General features: G+C 47.5%; 1 protein-coding gene across 1 annotated transcript in view; it reads left to right on the top strand.

Annotated features, from left to right (window-relative positions):
* Positions 1-15,428: 15,428 nt before the first annotated feature.
* SORL1 (sortilin related receptor 1) overlaps positions 15,429-19,891 on the top strand; it is a 169,891-nt gene continuing 165,428 nt past the window's right edge. The window contains exon 1 of the mRNA XM_027563453.1: positions 15,429-15,807. Coding sequence (XP_027419254.1) covers positions 15,532-15,807 — 276 coding nt within the window. The 5' untranslated portion in view covers positions 15,429-15,531. The remainder of the gene's footprint in view (positions 15,808-19,891) is intronic.

Genomic DNA, 19,891 nt, shown 5'->3' with positions numbered 1-19,891 from the left:
GAACCCCCGGTTCATCGTTCAGACTGCCCTCCTCCACTTCAGATTCAGATCCCAAATCCAAGTTGTTACCCATGCTTCTGACCAACTGGCTATAGATTGGAGGTTCCCACCATCTCCTCCTGACGTTTGATTAATTTTGTTCCGTAAATTAATCAAATTGACTAAATGGCTTATAGAACTCAGAACATTTTACTTACTAGATCACCAGCTTCCTACAAAAGGGTAAACCTTAGGAACAGTCAGTTGGAAGAGATGCTTAGGGCAATGCATGGGGTAAGGGCACAGAGTCCCATGTCTTCTCTGGGAACACCCACATCTCCACGAATGCCCCAACTTAGAAGTTGCCCGAACCCCATCCTTCTGGGTTTTTCCTGGAGCCTTCATTGCATAGGCATGGTTGATTAAATCATTGGCTGCCCACAGTTCGTTTAACCTCGAGCCCCTCTCCCCTCCCCAGAGGTCAGGAGTGGGGAGGTGGATTGATAGTTCCAGCCCTTTAATCTTGGCTGGTTCCCTTGGCAACCAGCTCCCATCCTTAGGGGACTTTCCAAAAGTCACCTCATTAACATAAATTCTGGTGTGGTTGAAGGGGGCTTGTTAGGAATAACAAAAGACAACTTTCTTAAGCCTATCACTTAGATACAAGGGTTTAGGAACTCAGTGTTAGAAATAGGATGAAGACAAAATTATGTGTTTCTTATTATCAATCACAATAGTTTATGTCTGTCTCTTGTTCTGTTGCTGTTGGAAGCTTTTGTTTATTCATCTCTAGTTGACTTTTAACTACTTTAATATAAACAGAGTCAAGTATGAGTGTATAAATTAATTTTAATCCCTGCCTGGGGCATACTGTTAACATTTAAAGGGTCCTAGTCAAGAATCCAAGGTTCCCAGATGGGTCAGCAATAAAAAAATCCGTCTGCAATGCAGGTGACACAGGAGACTCAGGTTCTGTCCCTGGGTTGGGAAGATCCCCTGGAGGAGGAAATGGCAACACACTCTAATATTCTTGCCTGGAGAATCCCCTGGACAGAGGAGCTTGGCAGGCTATAATCCATGGGGCCGCAAAAGAGTCGGATACAACTGAGCACAATCGCACATATTGATGAAGTCAGGATTGACACTCTAAGTGGGGTAGAATCCATGCTGCTGAGGTGGTTCCCTCCACCCAGATCTTGCAACATGATCTCAATTTGAATCCAATGATGCAGGAATTAGCATAAGGAATACCAGGAATTATTTTTCACAGGTGAATTTGATGCTGCCTAAGAAGCATGGTTGTCTGGGATGGGCTTGAGCAAACAAGCTGTAAGAACCTGGCAAACAGCAGGCCAATTCCTGCTTCAGAGCTGTGTCACCAGGTGCCATGCGTCTCGTCTCTTGTACCTGTGCTTAATGGGAAACTCTGTTACCAGATTTGACCAGGAGTTTAGTAAATCGTTGGCCCCAGAACAGTCAGACATCTTCATAGGGCCCATGTTTTCCTGCAAGGGGTGAGGGTGAGAGGATGACCTGTCCTGAGTCTCCAGGAACAGGCTGCAGGAATGCTTCTGTGCCCGTTTGTTAAGAAATGCTTGTGTGTGTGACTGAACCAGACCTGGGTCTTGCTTATGTGGCCACTTGTCACTGGGTAGGGAGGACACAGGCAAACCTGAATAAAACCACGACATTGGCAGAATGGCAAACTGATTTAGCCACAATCTCTCATTTGAATATTCCATAATAACCAAAGGTAACACTTACTGAACAAGTTTTACGTGCCGTTGACATGCACAATCTCACTTAATTCTTTACAATTGCAGAAGTAGCCAGTTCATTTACAGATGAAGACAGGGTCTGAGAAGGTGTCTGAGATGATCCAGCAGGTCAGGGGAAAACCGGGGGAATAAACCCAGGTGAGCTGGCTCCCTGATGTCCAAACTCTGGCCTCTGCTGCTGTTCCCAGGTCAATCTCCTGAGAAATGGGATGTGAAAACACAGGAAACCGGCCCCATCTAGCTGAGGTGCATATCAAAGGGATGATTTCAGAGAGCCCATATTCTTGCATCTTCCCATATCTAGAAAAGTGCTAAATTCCTTCACTTGATATGTCTGGTTTTCTTTTTCTTTTTTAAAAACTTATTTGGCTGAGTTGGGCCTTTGCTGCAGCCTTTGAACTCTTAGTTGTGGCCTGTGGGATCTATTCCCTGACCAGGGATCCAACCCAGACCCCTGGCTTTGAGAGCACAGAGTCTTAGCCACTGGACCACCAGGGAAGTCCCTCTGGTCTTCTTTAATAACAAGAATCTTTTGGAGTTCAGGCTACCTGCCCTTTGTTGCAAAGCTTCTATATAACCTGCTTCCCCTTACCTGCCTTTAGGCAGCGGTTCTCTCATGATCATTTGAGATGCTGTCTCCCAGGGTGGAAGTCCTAAAAATTCTCACTGAATAAAACATAACTCTCAACTTTTAGGCTGTGAATATTTTTTAAGTCCTGTTCCGTTTATGTGATGAAATGATCTTGGCGAGATTAGATTGTGAGGAGGAAGAGGGGTGGAGGGCCAGGTCTGATTTTAGTGAGCAGAAAAAAATGGGGACACAGAGGGTGCCCCTCTGCTGGGAGGCGCATGAGGCAGATGGGGGAGCAGGAACCACACACCGTGCTTGGCAGTGGGTGAAGTATTCCATGGCGTCATTATCACAGAAGAGCAGCCTTTTAGAATTAAGAATAGTCTTAATTCGCACTTCGTTGAGTTTTTCATTTACATAATGTTAGAATGCAAAGAAAATTCATACACAAAATCCACTGCTAATTTGGCATAGAAATTCTTGTTGAAATAAGCACTGAAAGGGAAAGGATTTTTCACTTATCCTTCAGCTTAGGTGGTGGGATGAACTCTGGCAGTGGGTCAAACCCTAGATGAGAACATATCAATATTTGCCTCCCTGTAGATCTTTTGGTAGGCTCCAAGCTCTAATCACCGTTTCAATCATTTATTTGGTGTGGAGGATTTAATAGAATTGTTTAAGGACTTTGAGAAAATGTATTCCTTTATCCGGGGCCTCATTAAAAGCACTTGAAGCTTTGAGTCCAGTGGGAATGATCAGTTTAACACATACTAAGTCATCTGATGACACCACGTAAATTTTCCAGTGTGATGGATTTTGAGATGGCAGACATCGAGAGAGATATGATCCCGGTGACCCATGAACGATCCCCATGTGCGATAAACAGGTGCCTCCCAGAAGCAGGAGGTAAACAAAGCAGCGATTGTGGAGTGTAGATTACGGTCCTGATGAAACAGTTGCCCTGGATGCACAGCATCTGTGACTCTCCTGGACCATAGTCCTTATGTTGCAGGAAGGGGAAATCCCTTCCAGGGCCCAAAACTGGAAATGAAACACTCGGAAATGAATTATCCAAGGAGACGAATGTGCTGACAAAGCAAGAGATTTTATTGGGAGAGGGCGCCCAGGTGGAGAGCAGTAGGGTAAGGGAACCCAGGAGAACTACTCTGCCACGTGGCTCACAGTCTCAGGTTTTATGGTGATGGGATTAGTTTCTGGGTTGTCGTTAGTCAATTGTTCTGACTCAGAGTCCTTGCTGGTGGTGCACACCTTGTTCAGCCAAGATGGATGCCAGTGAGAAGGATTCTGGGAGGTGGTTGGACATGTGGTGTATCCTTTAGACCTTTCCCGAACTCTTCCTATTGGTGGTGGCTTATTAGTTCCGTGTTCCTTACCAGGACCTCCTGTTGTAAAATAACTCATGCAAATGGTTACGATGGTGTCTGGCCAGGATGGGCAGTTTCAATCAGTGTGCTTCCCTAAATACTTACACAGTTAGATGAGGCTCTCTTGGTTTCTCATGCCCTTTGCCTTCCTATCCTCTGGCAGCTGGCACCACCCCACCTTCACTTGCTACCACCCTCTTACCTTGTAGCTTTTCCTCGTTCCCTCAGACATATACCTTCCTATTCCTCCTGGACACAGCAATTGCAGCCTTCTCCCCACCCACATCCCACCCCCAGACACACACTAGAGACTACGGTTCCAAAGCTCTGGTTCTCTAAAAAATTTTCCCTGGCTCACTCTCCCCAAACTCACTGATCATCTTTGTTTTCAAAATAGAGCTATTTCTGTTATTAAATGATAAACTGGGGCATGCAATACATGCAAAAGTTGACTCAATCAGGCAGCACCAAACTGGAAATGGTTAGAAGAACTTGGTGGAAGAAACCAGAAAAGACATATAGAGAAGGTAAGGAAGCAAAGGAAGGAAATTAATTTATTTTCTGTAGCTTAGTCAGTTTTCGGAGAAGGCAATGGCAAGCCACTCCAGTACTCTTGCCTAGAAAATCCCATGGATAGAGGAGCCTGGTAGGCTGTAGTTCACGGGGTCGCTACCAGTCGAACGTGACTGAGCGACTTCACTTTCACTTTTCACTTTCACGCAATGGAGAAGGAAATGGCAACCCACTCCAGTGTTCTTGCCTGGAGAATCCCAGGGATGGGGGAGCCTGGTGGGCTGCCGTCTATGGGGTGGCACAGAGTCGGACACGACTGAAGCGACTTAGCAGCAGCAGCAGCAGCAGTCAGTTTTCATTTCAATCCCAAAGAAAGGCAAGGCCAAAGAACGCTCAAACTACCGCAAAATTGCACTCATCTCACACACTAGTAAAGTAATGCTCAAAATTCTCCAAGCCAGGCTTCAGCAATACGAGAACCCTGAATTTCCGGATGTTCAAGCTGGTTTTAGAAAAGGCAGAGGAACTGAGGAACTAGCGATCAAACTGCCAACATCCGCTGGATCATGGAAAAAGCAAGAGAGTTCCAGAAAAACATCTATTTCTGCTGTATTGACTATGCCAAAACCTTTGACTGTGTGGATCACAATAAACTGTGGAAAATTCTGAAAGAGATGGGAATACCAGACCACCTGACCTGCCTCTTGAAAAACCTATATGCAGTTAGAACTGGACATGGAACAACAGATGGGTTCCAAATAGGAAAAGGAGTATGTCAAGGCTGTATATTGTCACCCTGCTTATTTAACTTAGATGCAGAGTACATCATGAGAAATGCTGGGCTGGAAGAAGCACAAGCTGGAATCAAGATTGCCAGGAGAAATATCAATAACCTCAGATATGCAGATGACACCACCCTTATGGCAGAAAGTGAAGAGGAACTCAAAAGCCTCTTGATGAAAGTGAAACAGGAGAGTGAAAAACTTGGCTTAAAGCTCAACATTCAGAAAACGAAGATCATGGCATCTGGTCCCATCACTTCATGGGAAATAGATGGGGAAACAGTGGAAACAGTGTCAGACTTTATTTTTGGGGGCTCCAAAATCACTGCAGATGGTGACTGCAGCCATGAAATTAAAAGACGCTTACTCCTTGGAAGGAAAGTTATGACCAACCTAGATAGCATATTCAAAAGCAGAGATATTACTTTGCCAACAAAGGTCCGACTAGTCAAGGCTATGGTTTTTCCAGTGGTCATGTATGGGATGTGAGAGTTTGACTGTGAAGAAAGCTGAGCACCAAAGAATTGATGCTTTGAACTGTAGTATTGGAGAAGACTCTTGAGAGTCCCTTGGACTGCAAGGAGATCCAATCAGTCCATCCTAAAGGAGATCAGTCCTGAGTGTTCATTGGAAGGACTGATGCTGAGGCTGAAACTCCAATACTTTGGCCACCTTGTGTGAAGAGTTGACTCATTGGAAAAGACCCTGATGCTGGGAGGGATTGGTGGTAGGAGGAGAAGGGGACGACAGAGGATGAGATGGCTGGATGGCATCACTGACTCGATGGCCATGAGTTTGGGTAAACTCTGGGAGTTGGTGACGGACAGGGAGGCCTGGCGTGCTTCGATTCATGGGGTCGTAAAGAGTCGGACAGGACTGAGTGACTGAACTGAACTGAATGTTTAGTTGGTTGTTTGTGGTTCGCTGTCCTTAGGTTTCCTTTTTTTTAACTTCAAGACATGTGTTATTGTTTAGTGGCTAAGTTGTGTCTGACTCTTTTGTGACTCCATGGACTATAGTCCACCAGGTCTATTTCCCAGGCAAGAATACTGCAGTGGGTTGCCATTTCCTACTCCACACCTGGAGTAGGACCTTTCTGACCCAGGGATTAAACCCATGTCTCTTGCATTAGCGGTGGATTCTTTACCACTGAGCCAGAAACAACAACAAAGTTTTCCGTTTCTTAACTTCAAGGCGTGTATAGACTGATTTTGGTTTGCTTACAAGGTCACAAACATTAGAGCCACTTTAGCCAAATAGCTTCCTTGTTTAATTAATTTAATGCTGTTTCCTCATATTGCTGCTATTTGTGTTTGTCTTTCCTTGGGGGTAGTGGCTGGATTTTTTACAGACACTTTTTATCCCCATCCTCAGGCAGTAGGTAATGATAAGGTCAAACATACAACTGTGTCAAGGGAAGGACTCACTTCTCATCTGGTGCTGAGGGAACCCTCAAGCTATCTTTCCAGCATCCTTTGATGTAAACGTTAGGATGGGAACTTTCAGTCTCCCGAGAGCAGTCATTCAAACTTAGAACCAACTGTCAAGTTGGGAGTAGCAGGGGTGAGGGTACGCCACCCCATTCCCACCCCCACCCCAGCTGTTCATTTCAACTCAGCAGGATAGACTCTATTAAGAGCAAGCTTAGAGGACAGATCTAAAGACATTATTATCATTTAGAAAAGGTTTAGTACCAAGATAGCTGCTGTAATGAAAGGCAGAACATTATCAACATCTCAGGTGTGCGCTAAGTCACTTCAGCCAGGTCGGACTCTGTGAGACCCTATGGACTGTTGCCTACCAGGCTCCTCTGTCCATGGGATTCACCAGGCAAGAATACTGGAGTGGGTTGCCATTTCCTGACTTCAGGGGATATTCCTGACCCAGGGATTGAAGCTGTGTCTCTTACATCTCCTGCATTGGCAGGCAGGCAGATTCTTTACCACTAGAACCACCTGGGAAGGCATAAATCCAAGACAGCAGGGCTTTGGGATGATTGGGGAGAGATCTGGGCAGAATCAAGAAATGACTTAGTAAAAGAGTTAACAGTGGTGTGGTGTTTATCTCATTTTCACTGATGCAAGAAAACCGAAGGAGGGTTTCTGGGTCTCTGTTAGAAGAGAAAGTGAAAAAAGTGTTAGTCCCTTAGTCGTACCTGACTCTTTCGACCCCATGGACTGTAGCCCACCAGTCTCGTCTGTCCATGCAATTTTCCAAACAAGAAGATTGGAGTGAGTTGCCATTCCCTTCTCCAGGGGATCTTCCAGATCCAGGGGTCAAACCCAAGTATCCCGCATTGCAGGCAGATTCTTTACCATCTGAGCCACCAGGTGGGTCTCAAAGCCAGTCAGCCTGCCTATTTCCCTTGTCTGGATGGTCCCGAGACCACTTCAGACCATCTGTTGCACTAAAGCATCACAGACTTAAACAGACTCCTGGCAGGGCAGTGCCACCTGGCTCTCTAGCACCTAAAGCTGTGCTTGCCCCATTATTGTATTGCAAATGCTCCAAGGGAAGGCTACCGGAGCCTTTGATATGTAATTACTCAGGGGTTTCCAGAGACTCTCCAGCTTTACTTCCTCCCATTCACTCCCAATCCAGGAGGTTGAGTCCTATTCTATATTCCCGGGGAGGAAGATAATTTCCCATTGTCTTCCAACTGGAGTGTTTGTCCTGGTATCTACATAACAATCAGGACCTTTCCAGGTTTTCCTTTCACACTCTTTGTGAGAAAAGTCTAAATGCTTTCCTCTTATAGAAGCTCAAGAAGTTGAGTTTCTGAGAGATAGAAGCCAAATGACCAGGGGAAGCAGTGGAATTGAAAGCCTTTAAAACCTGCTTCCTCCTTCACCGGGTTTTGAACCCAAAGTCCTCTTTTGAAAATTTGAAACCAAATCTCTCATTCCATTTATCTTCTAGAAATCGGGGAAAACAGAGTTTGACTCATGAGCTCTGTAATATTACTGTCTACTTGAGCACCATGCCTCGGCGAGGCACCCAGGGTAGGCGTGGGACAGGACAGTGCTGGTTTACGGAGGGTTCATGCAGGGCTGAGTTGTGCAAGAGGTGGGGACTTGGGCAACTGTCTTCTCCTTTCTGTTCTGGCTCTCACTGCCCTGCTCCACCCAGGACTTGAAACACCAGCTCTTCTGTCTTCCTAAGGGAGGTATCAGATGCAGTAGAGAAAGTCAGAGAACCTCAGTTTGAATCTAACCCTTATAAACCATGTGACTCTGGGCAAGTCCTTCCTTCTCAGCCTTAATCCCCCAAATCTATAAAATGTCTGCTTTTACCCCCATTTAGAGGGTTGCTTTGAGAGGAAATCTGTTAGACAATGCCGTTGTAATGCAAATAGAAATCACTGCTGTGTGAAAGTAAGTTACAACTATTTTCAGAACCTCCTCTTTGAATTTAATGTATTCAAGAGTGAGAGTTTGAGTCATACAGCAAATTCCCATTGACCATCTCTTTTACATATGGTAATGTAAGTTTCCATGTTACTCTCTCCTTATATGCCACCTCAAACTGGGGCTCTGTAACAGCCTAGAGGGGTGAGATGCAGAGGGAGGTGGGAGGGAGGTTCAAGAGGGAGGGGATATTTGTATACCTATGCCTATGGAGAGGGCAATGGCACCCCACTCCAGTGCTCTTGCTTGGAAAATCCCATGGACAGAGGAGCCTGGTAGGCTGCAGTCCATGGGGTCGCTAGGAGTCGGACACGACTGAGCGACTTCACTTTGACTTTTCATTTTCATGCACTGCAGAAGGAAATGGCAACCCACTCCAGTATTCTTGCCTGGAGAATCCCAGGGATGGGGGAGCCTGGTGGGCTGCCGTCTGTGGGGTCGCACAGAGTCGGACACGACTGAAGCGACTTAGTAGCAGCAGCAGCATGGCTGATTCATGTTGATGTTTGGCAGAAACCAACACAATTCCGTAAAGCAATTATCCTTCAATTAAAAAATAAATGAATTAAAAAAAACAAACCACAGTGACAGTCTTTATGTTACTTGTTCTATGTTCGGGTGCATCTGTATTTTAAACCTCATCAGTTATCCTACACTGTGGCTTAACTAGAGGCATTTTTGGCAACAGCAGGAAAAAGTTATTTCTTTGGGGTCGGAGGGTATTTCTACCTCACCCTGACTGGTGAGGTAAATGGTAGTTACTTGACCAAAATGATACAGCAGTGGGAATAAAGTTCACCACTCTGGGCACTGGATGGAGGCAGTGGGGGGGTGGGGGGGTGGGGGGAGGTGGGTCCCTTTTGTGGCTCAGCAACTCAGAAGTCTGGTTCTGACTCAGGTCGGGCAGCTTTGAGAGAAAGAAGTGGTGGAGGGCAGATGGTGGTCAAGTTCTGATATTTAATTGTTGTAGCCACGAGTTCTGGGAAACAAACTGACTCAGAAGGACAATGCAGATAGTGGAGTGCGGTTTCTTACACCGGCTGGCCCAAGGCAGATTCTCCTCTTAGCTAAGGACCCCAACCAGTTTTTGTGAAAACCTTATATACCCTAATTGTACATGCTCAAACCCACCTTCCCAAATTCCCTGAAACTAGTCTGAATTCGTGATTCATTTGCCTTAACCCTAGGTAGTTAAGAGTGGACAATTATCAATAGGCCATACCCCAATAAACATAATAGAATGTGTGATTCTATTTAGTTACACAGATAATTAGAGTATTCTTCTCTGCGAAGGAGAGCCTAGGTACAAGCCCTTGGGCTCTTCCTTCCGGGGCCTGGTTTTCCAGTTGGTATGTTGTTTCTATAGATACTGGGCATATAGCTCAAAGTCCACAGTCCAGCCCAAAATGGAGTCCTGCTTTCAGGATAGAGTCTGTTCTGTTTGTTTCCTCCTTCACAATCACATCTACTCCTTACCACTCCCTAACCCTCACCACGAGACATAGGGTGTCTTTTCAAACTCTTCATTCTTACAGACATTCTATAAATGTCACTGGGTACCCACTATATGCAAGAATCATGTAAGCACTGGAAGCACAGAAATTGAGTAAGATAAATCTGGTTTTGCTTATAGTTTTGCTATGTTATGTTATTGTTTAGTTGCTAGGTCATGTGACCCCCACAGACTGTAGCCCACCAGGCTCCTTAGTCTGTGTGTTCATGGGATTTCCTACACAATACTGGAGTGGGTTGTCATTTCCTACTGCAGGGGATCTTCTCGACCCAGGGATCGAATTCACATCTCCTGTGTCCCCTACATTGGCAGGCAAATTCTTTTTTTTTTTTTTTTTATTTATTTAGAATTATAAATTTAAAATTAAATTTATAATAAATAAATTAAATTTAAATTTAATTAATTAAATGTGTGCACATGTGGCCCCCCCATCCTGAACCCCCTCCCACCTCCCCCACTACCCCATCCTTCTGGGTTGTTCCAGAGCACTGGCTTTGAGTGCCCTGCTTCATGCATCCAACTCGCACTGGTCATCTATTTTACATACGGTAATATACATGTTTCAATGCTATTCTCTCAAATCATCCCACCCTCATCTTCTCCCACAGACTCTAAAAGTCTGTTCTTTACACCTGTGTCTCTTTTGCTGCCTTGTGTATACGATCATTGTTACCATCTTCCTAAATTCCATATATCAGTTCAGTTCAGTCGCTCAGTTGTGTCCGGCTCTTTCTGACCCCATGAACGTTAATAAATTGTATTGGTGTTTCTCTTTCTGACTTACTTCATTCTGCATAATAGGCTCCAGTTTCATCCACCTCATTAGAACTGACTCATATATGTTCTTTTTTATAGCTAACTAACATTCCATTGTGTATATGTACCACAACTTCCTTATCCAGTTGTCTGCTGATGGACATCTAGGTTGCTTCCATTTTCTAGCTATTGTAAACAGTAGGCAGGCAGATTCTTTACCACCTAGCCATCCAGAAGAAAATCTGACTACATGTTGGATCTGTTCCTTTTACTTTAACCTTTGCTTCCTGTTGCTTTTGTTCACTGAAAGGATACTGTCTGTACACAACGGCCTGCCATAGGGAACACAGCCCCTCTTCTTGAAGGTTAAACCCAAGTGCGTTTGTTCAGGGAGACATCCTGATGCTGTCCACCTATGAATGGCTCCAAGAAAAAAGAACTGTACATATCCTCGCCTTGAGGCCGGCCATTTCAGGAGACATTCGTAAGATTAATGGCTTTTTTTACATCCTCACCTCCTCTACCTCTGTGTTCTGTAAAAGATACTGGTATCTAGACCCCAATAGCTAAGATAGTTATTTTGAGACACTAGTCTGCCATCTTCTTGGTGGACTTGGTAACAGTTTCAGAGGAAAATGAGGTTAAATAAGTAATGTGACCAGAGGGAAAGTACCAAAGATTGCAAGAGACTTAGGGCCTCTATCTAAGCAACGTGGCATAACCTAGGCTAGTCCAGAGGCCTCTTGGAACCTGAAGGATGCACAGAAGTTGGCTAGGCCAGGGACTGGGTAGGGAGGGAGGGTGAGATGTCAGATGCCAGCATTAGAAAAGGCCAGGAGGGGAGAGAGAGAGAACAGAAAAAAGTCCAGTTTGGCTTTAGGAGTTTTTCTTCCTTCTTTGTGGCTGTCCTTGTTGCTATATTAACAGTGACTCCATCTGGATAAAGATGTGGGACATTGGTGACCTCTGGGTGATCTTTCCTTAACCCCGTCTTCAGCTCTATTTTAGGATGGCCTGGGTTGGGCAGAAGGACAGAGGAGTGCAGTTTAAAGGCTGACCCTGGAGCTTCCCTGCTGGTAAAGAATCCACCTGCCGATACAGGGGACACAGGTTTGATCCCTGATCTGAGAAGGGGAAGATCCCACATGTTGCGGGTCAACTAAGCCTGAGCGCTACAACTGTTGAGCCTGAGTATCTAGCGCCCGTTATCTGCAACAAGAGAAGCCACCACAATGAGAAGCCCATGCACTGCAAACAAAGAGTGACCTCCACTTGCCACAAACAGAGAAAGACCATGGAGCAACAAAGACCCATGGCATACAGTCCATGGGATTCTCCAGGCCAGACTACTGGAGTGGGTAGCCTTTCCCTCCTCCAGGGGATCTTCCTAGCTCGGGGATCAAACCCAGGTCTCTCGCATTGCAGACAAATTCTTTACAAATTGAGCTATCAGGGAAGCCCAATAAAGACCCAGCACAGCCCAAAATAAATAAATAATAAAAAATAAAGTCTGCCCCCAGGCTCAAGACCTTTTTATACACAGTAACGAGTCTAGTATAAAATTCCCATGCATCTTGGTTTTCCTCCTGATGTGGAGCAGCATCGAGACAAAGGCCATGCAAGTTGGGGTGAAAGGGGATGGGGATCCTCCATTCTCTCCATCTACCTTCCCACCCCAATACGGATGTTGTTTTGGGGGCATGGAGGAAGTGGAGGCTTGTTTACAATCCAGATCCGGTTTTGAAGCTAGGAGGAACGTCCTGCTCAATTGCAAAAGTCAGCCGTGGCCTGTGGCTGCACCCATCTTGTGCCCAGGTGGAGGTCCTGAAGGGGTGGGGCATAGTCAGGGCTGTGAGGTCTCTTTTCGTTTCACATACAAAGATACCAATGCCCAGAGAGACCAGATGATCAAGAACAAAAATCACACAGTAACTTACTTGCTAAGCAAAACTAGAATGCATGTCTCTAATGCCACCTGTGTACAGTACTTCTGTCTGGGGTCTTCACAATTTGCATGGCAATGTTAGTTCACTTACATTATCTCCTGTGATGCTATCAGCATATCTGTGTGGATAGGCAGGAATTAAGATCCTTATTTTGCAGATGAGAAAACTGACGTTCAGTTGGAGAGGTAGTGTGGTTATGAGGCTCACACAGTCTCAGGGTTTGCTGATTATCCACCTTAGAACAGTGTGGAAGGTACATAATGATTACAGAGGAGGGCTTTCAAGGAGCAAATTATCCATGTTTGATCATTCCTGCCAGTTCTCCAGCATCCATGCTGCAAATCAAAATCAAAATCAGCAAGTAGCTGGCTCTGCCCTACCAATCCTTCCCTGCAAATTGCCATTTGCACCTCAAGCCAATGGTTTTTGTTGGAAAAGCAGCTTTCCATCTTCAAGTCCACACTTAAGGGACACGTGTTTTCTGCTGGGATTCTGACACTCGCTCTTATAGAGAAGGTTCTCATTAAATATATATTGAGATAAACAACAATTGAAACTCCTGCAGGGTGTTCTGACTCTAGCTCTGTTCCTCTCATTTTCACTTGAGGGTTAAATAGGTGTTGATGTGTCTTTGCTCATGGTCTGGGGAGGCCACAGAGTGGTCCATGCCTGGTCAGGTGATACTGACCAGACAGTGCTGGTCCAGATGGGGAGTTGGAGCTGATAGTGGATCCGTGGCTTTCCCAGAGGATCGGTGATTTGTTTGGTGGGGGAGAACTAAGTGGTTCTATGATTATGGTGAGATGGATAGAAAGACTGGGGGGAGAAAGGAAGGGGTGAGAGGAAGCTGGGGACTAAAGAATCTGACCCAGGTCCCCAGAGAGTCTGGCATGGGGTATGAGAGGGGGTAGAAGACTGGATTTAGGGAGGCAAGGAAAGGCTGTCCCTCTTTGGGTGGGTTGTCCCCAAGGGTGATGCTAGGTAGGGGAAGAGGGTGAGCTAAGCTAACTGGAGAGTCCAAAAGGGTAAACAGTAGAAACAGTGTCAGACTTTATTTTTTTGGGCTCCAAAATCACTGCAGATGGTGACTGCAGCCATGAAATTAAAAGACGCTTACTCCTTGGAAGGACAGCTATGACCAACCTAGATAGCATATTCAAAAGCAGAGATATTACTTTGCCAACAAAGGTCTGTCTAGTCAAGGCTATGGTATTTCCAGTGGTCATGTATGGATGTGAGAGTTGGCCTGTGAAGAAAGCTGAGCGCCGAAGAATTGATGCTTTTGAACTGTGGTGTTGGAGAAGACTCTTGAGAGTCCCTTGGACTGCAAGGAGATCCAATCAGTCCATTCTGAAGGAGATCAGCCCTGGGATTTCCTTGGAAGGAATGATGCTAAAGCTGAAACTCCAGTACTTTGGCCACCTCATGTGAAGAGATGACTCATTGGAAAAGACTCTGATGCTGGGAGGGATTGGGGGCAGGAGGAGAAGGGGACAAAAGAGGATGAGATGGCTGGATGGCATCACCGACTCGATGGACGTGAGTTTGAGTGAACTCCAGGAGTTGGTGATGAACAGGGAGGCCTGGTGTGCTGCGATTCATGGAGTCGCAGAGTCGGACACAACTGAGCGACTGAACTGAACTGAACTGAGGACCAGGAGCATTTAGCGGGCACTGAAATGACCATCCTCTCCTTCCTCTCAGCCTCTCAAGGGCTTGCACGAAACTCCTGAAGTCTCTCCTTCAGCCCTGCTTCCTCTGTCTTATCAAGAACCAGGGTCTGAGTCCAGAGCACAGCGAAACATAAAATGAAAGAGAGGATAGGCCTTGGCGGCTCCCACAAACCTGCAGACAAATATTGACCTTGGGTTTGTCTCCCCACCCCCCCGCCCCCGTACCGTTTATCTCCTTGTGCTTTGAACAAGGTCTTGGATCCTCCAGCTGCATGTAGGGTTAATTTAAAATGTGTCCTCCCCACTCTCCGGTGTCTGCCTCCTCCACCCTGGGAAGAGGACTTGTAACAGCGTTGGCTGTGGGCTGCAGGGGCTGGGGTGTGTGTGCAAGTTTGGGGGCTTAGGTAGGATGGTTCGGTGCTCGGTCACCCAGGCGAGGGTCACAAGGAAGCCACTGTGCTGGGGCCGTGTGTCCCGCGCAGCTCTTGTGTGTGCAAGGAACCACTGTGTAACTAACTGGGTGACTGTTCAGGTGTGGCGAGTCTCTTGTCTGACTATCCTTGTTTTTAAGGCCTCTGTGCCAGGAATATATTTACTGTGTTCCGGGCAGGGGCAGTTTAGTTCGAGCAACAGTAGTTTGGTGCCCAGAGTAATTGAAACTGTGAGTTGCACCATGGGGGCGGGCTCATCTGGACTCGAACGTGCCCGCCGCGTTCTCCGCGCTAATTTCCTCGGACTCCCCACGCTCCCTCGAGGTGGGGATGCGACAGGGGGCGGACGAGGTGGTCGTGTGGCGGGACCCGGGGCTGTGCAGTCGGGAAAGGAGACTGGCCGAGGTTGAGGGCGACCTCGGCACGACCTGGCAGAGGAGGCGAGAACTCCAGGGAGGACCGGCGAGCCCCACGCGACTCCCAGTTGCCGCAGGGCACACGGGCGACAAAGAGCGCCCGCCCGGGGCCCGGGCCGCGCGCCCGCTGCCTTGACTTCCCCATCGCCGCGCGGGGGAGGGGCCGCGGCGGAGAAAGTGCGCGAAGGGGCCGCGGCGGCGAGCGTCCCACGTGACGGCGCCGCGCCGAGCCGAGCGGGACCCGGCGGCGGCGGCTGGCGCAGCGGGGCGGCCTGGAGCCCCGGGAGCGGCGCGCGCGGCCCCGGCCCGGCCGGCGTCCCGGCCTCGCGCTGCACATTCTCTCCTGGCGGCGGCGCCACCTGCGGTCGCGTTCGCCCGAACATGGCGACACGGAGCAGCAGGAGGGAGTCGCGACTCCCCTTCCTCTTCGTCCTGATCGCGCTGTTGCCCTCTAGGGCTGTCGGTCAGATCTGGCCCCAGACGCTGCCCGGGGGCCGCGCGCCTGGGCCCCAGGACCGTGGCTTCCTCGTGGTGCGGGGCGACCCGTTCGAACTGCGGCTGGGGGCGCGCGGGGCGCCCCGGGGGGCGGACGAGAAGCCGCTCCGGAGGAGACGGAGCGCTGCTCTGCAGCAGGAGCCCATCCAGGTGTACGGACAGGTGAGCGGTCGGCCCCCGCCTTCCCTCTGGCTCTCTCTTCTCCCTGCGCCGCCGCACCCCCGCATCCATCCTTAGCTGTCGCCTCCAGGTGCAGGCACCGCTGGGGACTTCCCGGCTGGCGTTTGTTTTTCTCCCCTCCGCACGCAGGAGTACAACCGTCAGCACTTGAATCGCCTTGATCTTTCCTTCTTCCTGCCGATTTTAGCAAACGGATTCCAGGGCACTCGTGGGGTGCACTGTTTCCCCCAGGCTGTGTGCTCTCCGGTGGAGTTTCTGGCAGGTATCGGAAGGGTGCAGCTTCATTTTACGTGTAGATAGCAAACGGGCTTTCTTTCTTGTATCATCAGTTAGCAGTGGAGGCGAGCACCCTGCAGTTGCTGTACGTTTACCCAGAACAGTCAGAGGAGGGGGTTTCCGCACTTACCGTTTTAAACCACAATTAAGGTGGGCAAACCTGAAATCTTGACTCTGGGTATATAGTCAAACAAGAGGTGTGTGTGTGTAAGGGCTGAATTCTTATTTTGGTGGTGATGGGGGGCGGGGTGAGGTTCTATCCATCCTACCCCTTTCAAAATACTGATTTTATGTTGGACAGGAATCTCTCTCATGACACTTGGGGATTTGAAAAACTGCAGGAGTTTGGTAGGTATTATTATTCAGTAGATGATTTATTTCTTCAGGCAATGGGCTTATTAGATCATGAGGAACATGAATTTCACTTTTATGGCCGGACTTACTGCTGGCAATTGCAAACCAAGTTTGTGGGCTAGAATCAGTGTTGGCAAAATTAATTTGTCCATGTTATTGCCTCATGAGACTTACAGTCCTGTGGTTGAGATTGACATTAACAAAGCTGGCAGGTCGGTGGGGGAAAGGAAGTGGAAACAGTGGAGGTGGTCAATTACGTGATTTCTCGAGTCAAAATGTTCCCTTCAAAGTAGAAATTAAAAGATTGGTCTGAATTCTGCATCTCTTCGCTGATTTTCCTTTAGCCATTTCTTCAGGAAATATACAGAGTTTAATGTTCAACGTTTGGAGCCGGAAGAACATTATAAACCATCTCTCCCTATTGTGTCATTTTGATGACGAAGCCACCAGAGCCAGGAAAGGTGAAGTGACTAGCCCAAGGTCATGTGGGGCAGGGTTGCTGGCTCTTTAGTTTTTGTCTGCATTGTCTCAGTGATCTTTGAGAGATCAAATAGTCACTCACTCTTTATACAGTGCTTCTTAAATAACTTCTTTCTAAAGAAAAATGTATTGGTAAGAAAGGGGCTTGGGATGGAGGTTCGAGGATGGGAGCATTTAACTTCCATCCACCACCAGCCCTAAGGCAAGAGCATGTGCCAGTGGGCATATAATGGCTGGTTGGCATGGGCTGCTGGAACTTGCCTGTGTGGGTTCCCCGAGGGTCCAGATCCTTGTTGCTCTCTCCACTCCCTTCTGAAACTTCTTTTTTGTATTAGTGAAAGAAGTCAGCAGGGTCCTTGCTCTCCACAGGGACACCAGCATCCTGATGGAGGATGGGGGAGGGCGAGAGAGAGGCTCCCTTGTTCACTGAATCTTCCCATCAGCCCAGCTCTCTTGTGGACTTGAGTCAGCTTTCTGGGGGCTGGGAATGGGGAGCAACGGAAGACGATCCCTTCTGGATCTCAGGTCCCCCACAAATATAGATTGGGCTGCCAGAAGAACTTCCTGGTGGCAAAAATATGCACGCAGTTGCCATTTGTAAAAGCTCCTGGAGATTTGGGGACAAGTTAAACTGTGTTCTCCTTAGGAGTGACTAAAAAACCTTCGGCTTTCATATTTCTGAGTCAGCCAGATTGAATTTGTTTCCGTGGAAGGATGGAGAACTAGCTGTGGAACTCTTAATGAGGAATTCCTATCAAGGGTAAGGACCCAGAGCAGTGTTTCGTCTTCTCCGAGGCTGCCTCCCTGTGTGTTTGTTCTTGGTTGCCCTGGGGTTAATAAAAGTGGGATTAACTTGACTCTGTAAGGGTCTGAGTTAGATTGAAGGAAGGACTTCCTGGGCTTTCTGCTACAAGCACTGTCTGGTGCAGACCCTTCAGACCCCAAGCGCAGGAATCGAGCTGAAGGGGTTTGGCCTGTCCGTCTTGCAGCTCTGAAGGGCCTCGGGACTCTTTGGAAGGATCTTTCTAGTAAAGATGACCATTGGCCTCTTTTTTCCCCTGGGACAGACCTGGTTTAGAAGTTGTCCCTGTTGGATATGAAAAGTGCTGTGTTCACTCTCAAAAGGGTCAGGATGCAGACTATAAATTAGATCCTTGATGGCTCAGATGGTAAAGAATCTGCCTGCAATGCAGGAGACTGGGGTTTGATCCCTGGGTTGGGAAGATCCCCTGGAGAGGGAAATGGCTACCTACCACTCCAGTATTAATGCCTGGAGAATTCCAGGGACAGAGGAGCCTGGCCTGCTACAGTCCATGGGGTCACAAAGAGTCAGACTCGACTGAGCAACTAACACATTCTGCTTCTAGCCTTAAGCCAGTTCTCACTAAAGTGAGAGTATAAATACTCCCCCCAACCCCCACACTTTAAGTTTTTCAGTAGTGTCAGTTGAATTCAGTATATTCTATGTAGGGATGGAGTGCAAATGAAGGGGCAGGGGGAGTTTTCATCACTGCTTTCAGAAAATTTAGAATTTAAGGAGCAGATAAAGCAGATGCAAATAAATGTACAGGCATGGAAATGTACCAGACAGGGACAAGGAAGCAGGGACGTGATAAACCGGCCACAACTCTCTGGTGGGGTGTGAGTGGGTTGTTTGACATGGAAGGTGTGGGAGATGAAGTGATAAAGGGTCAGTGGGCTCAGACACTCTGCAGCTTCTCATCCTCTAACCTTTGAGTGCATTTGAGGGGATGCTGCTGGGCACCACAGATCGGGGCTAGAAGCAGAAACTGCCTGATGGAAAAAGACCCTCGGGGTGATGTTCAGGCTGCCAGCTTCAGGGAGGGGAGTCAGAGGGCTTTTGCATCTGAGAAAGAGCCCTGTGTTGGAGTCGGTGTCATTCTTTTCCTTTGGTGCTGCTAACCTTTGGAGTAAACTAGGTTTAGCTGTTGTGCCTCTTCTAAAACAGGCCAGATCCAAGAAGGGGGATTCCAACATTCTTGCCACACTGGATTTCTTCCTGATTTCATGTCCACTCCATGCCTCTGTGCCACCTGCTTTTTCCTCTGCCTCCAATATTCTTCCCCTGTTTCTCTGTTTGTCTGCAAAACCTCTATTCCATTTTTCACCATCCAAGGAATGTCTCTCAGTATTCCCAGGCTCTGGTGGGAAGAGTTCTTTTGAGCTTGGTTCCAGCACCGACTGTCTTGTGTTCTCACTGCTTGTGTTGGTGTTTCATCTCCTAGTTTGCTCCTTGAGGGCATGGATCAAGCCTCTCCTCCGTGTCCCTGGCACTTGGGAGGCCCTTAATGAATATTCGTGGACCCGCTGCCCACCTGGAAGGTGAAAGGCCTGGAGGGTAGGAAGCACATCCAAGTTATAGAAAAGGTATTTATAAGGAGGACTGTGGTGAGCCCACAAATGGAGAGTGGAAATGAGTTGGCTCAGAATGTGGGTTAGGGAGCCCTGATTTTCCTGTGCTTTTCTGGGGGTTTATTTTGAATGAAGAGCTGCAATTCTGTTGTGCAGAATGCTCCCTTTTAGGGCTATCATGGTAATGCTAATGGTATTGTTTTGGGGAAAAAGCCTTTGGAATGAAGCGCAAAGCCTAACAGGATTTACAGGTTTATTTTCCTTCCAATGAGCTCTCTCTTCATAATTCCTGCTTTTTAGAGGCCAGGGAGTATTCAGTGTCCTGATTTGAGACTGAAAATAAAGTGTCTGTTACAGTACAAGGACCCAAGACAAAGAGCCTCCTTTGGGGGATGGAAGACTGTAGCTTTAGATCTCTTTGAGGTAGATTCTTGTATGATACACTTGCTTGGGAAAGAATTGGCTGGTTGATTCTGAAGTTAGGACATTTGACCTGTATGCTTCCAAAAGATGAGAAGGCAAAGCCTTTGTGGTGTCAGGTTGGCTTCTACATAGCTGAAGAGTTCCTTAGTGTGTTGGGTTG

This window comes from Bos indicus x Bos taurus, chromosome 15, assembly GCF_003369695.1.
Source record: "Bos indicus x Bos taurus breed Angus x Brahman F1 hybrid chromosome 15, Bos_hybrid_MaternalHap_v2.0, whole genome shotgun sequence".
Lineage (NCBI taxonomy): Eukaryota > Metazoa > Chordata > Mammalia > Artiodactyla > Bovidae > Bos > Bos indicus x Bos taurus.
The sequence above is the reverse complement of the archived record's forward strand: the minus strand, read 5'-3'. Positions and strand labels throughout refer to the sequence as shown.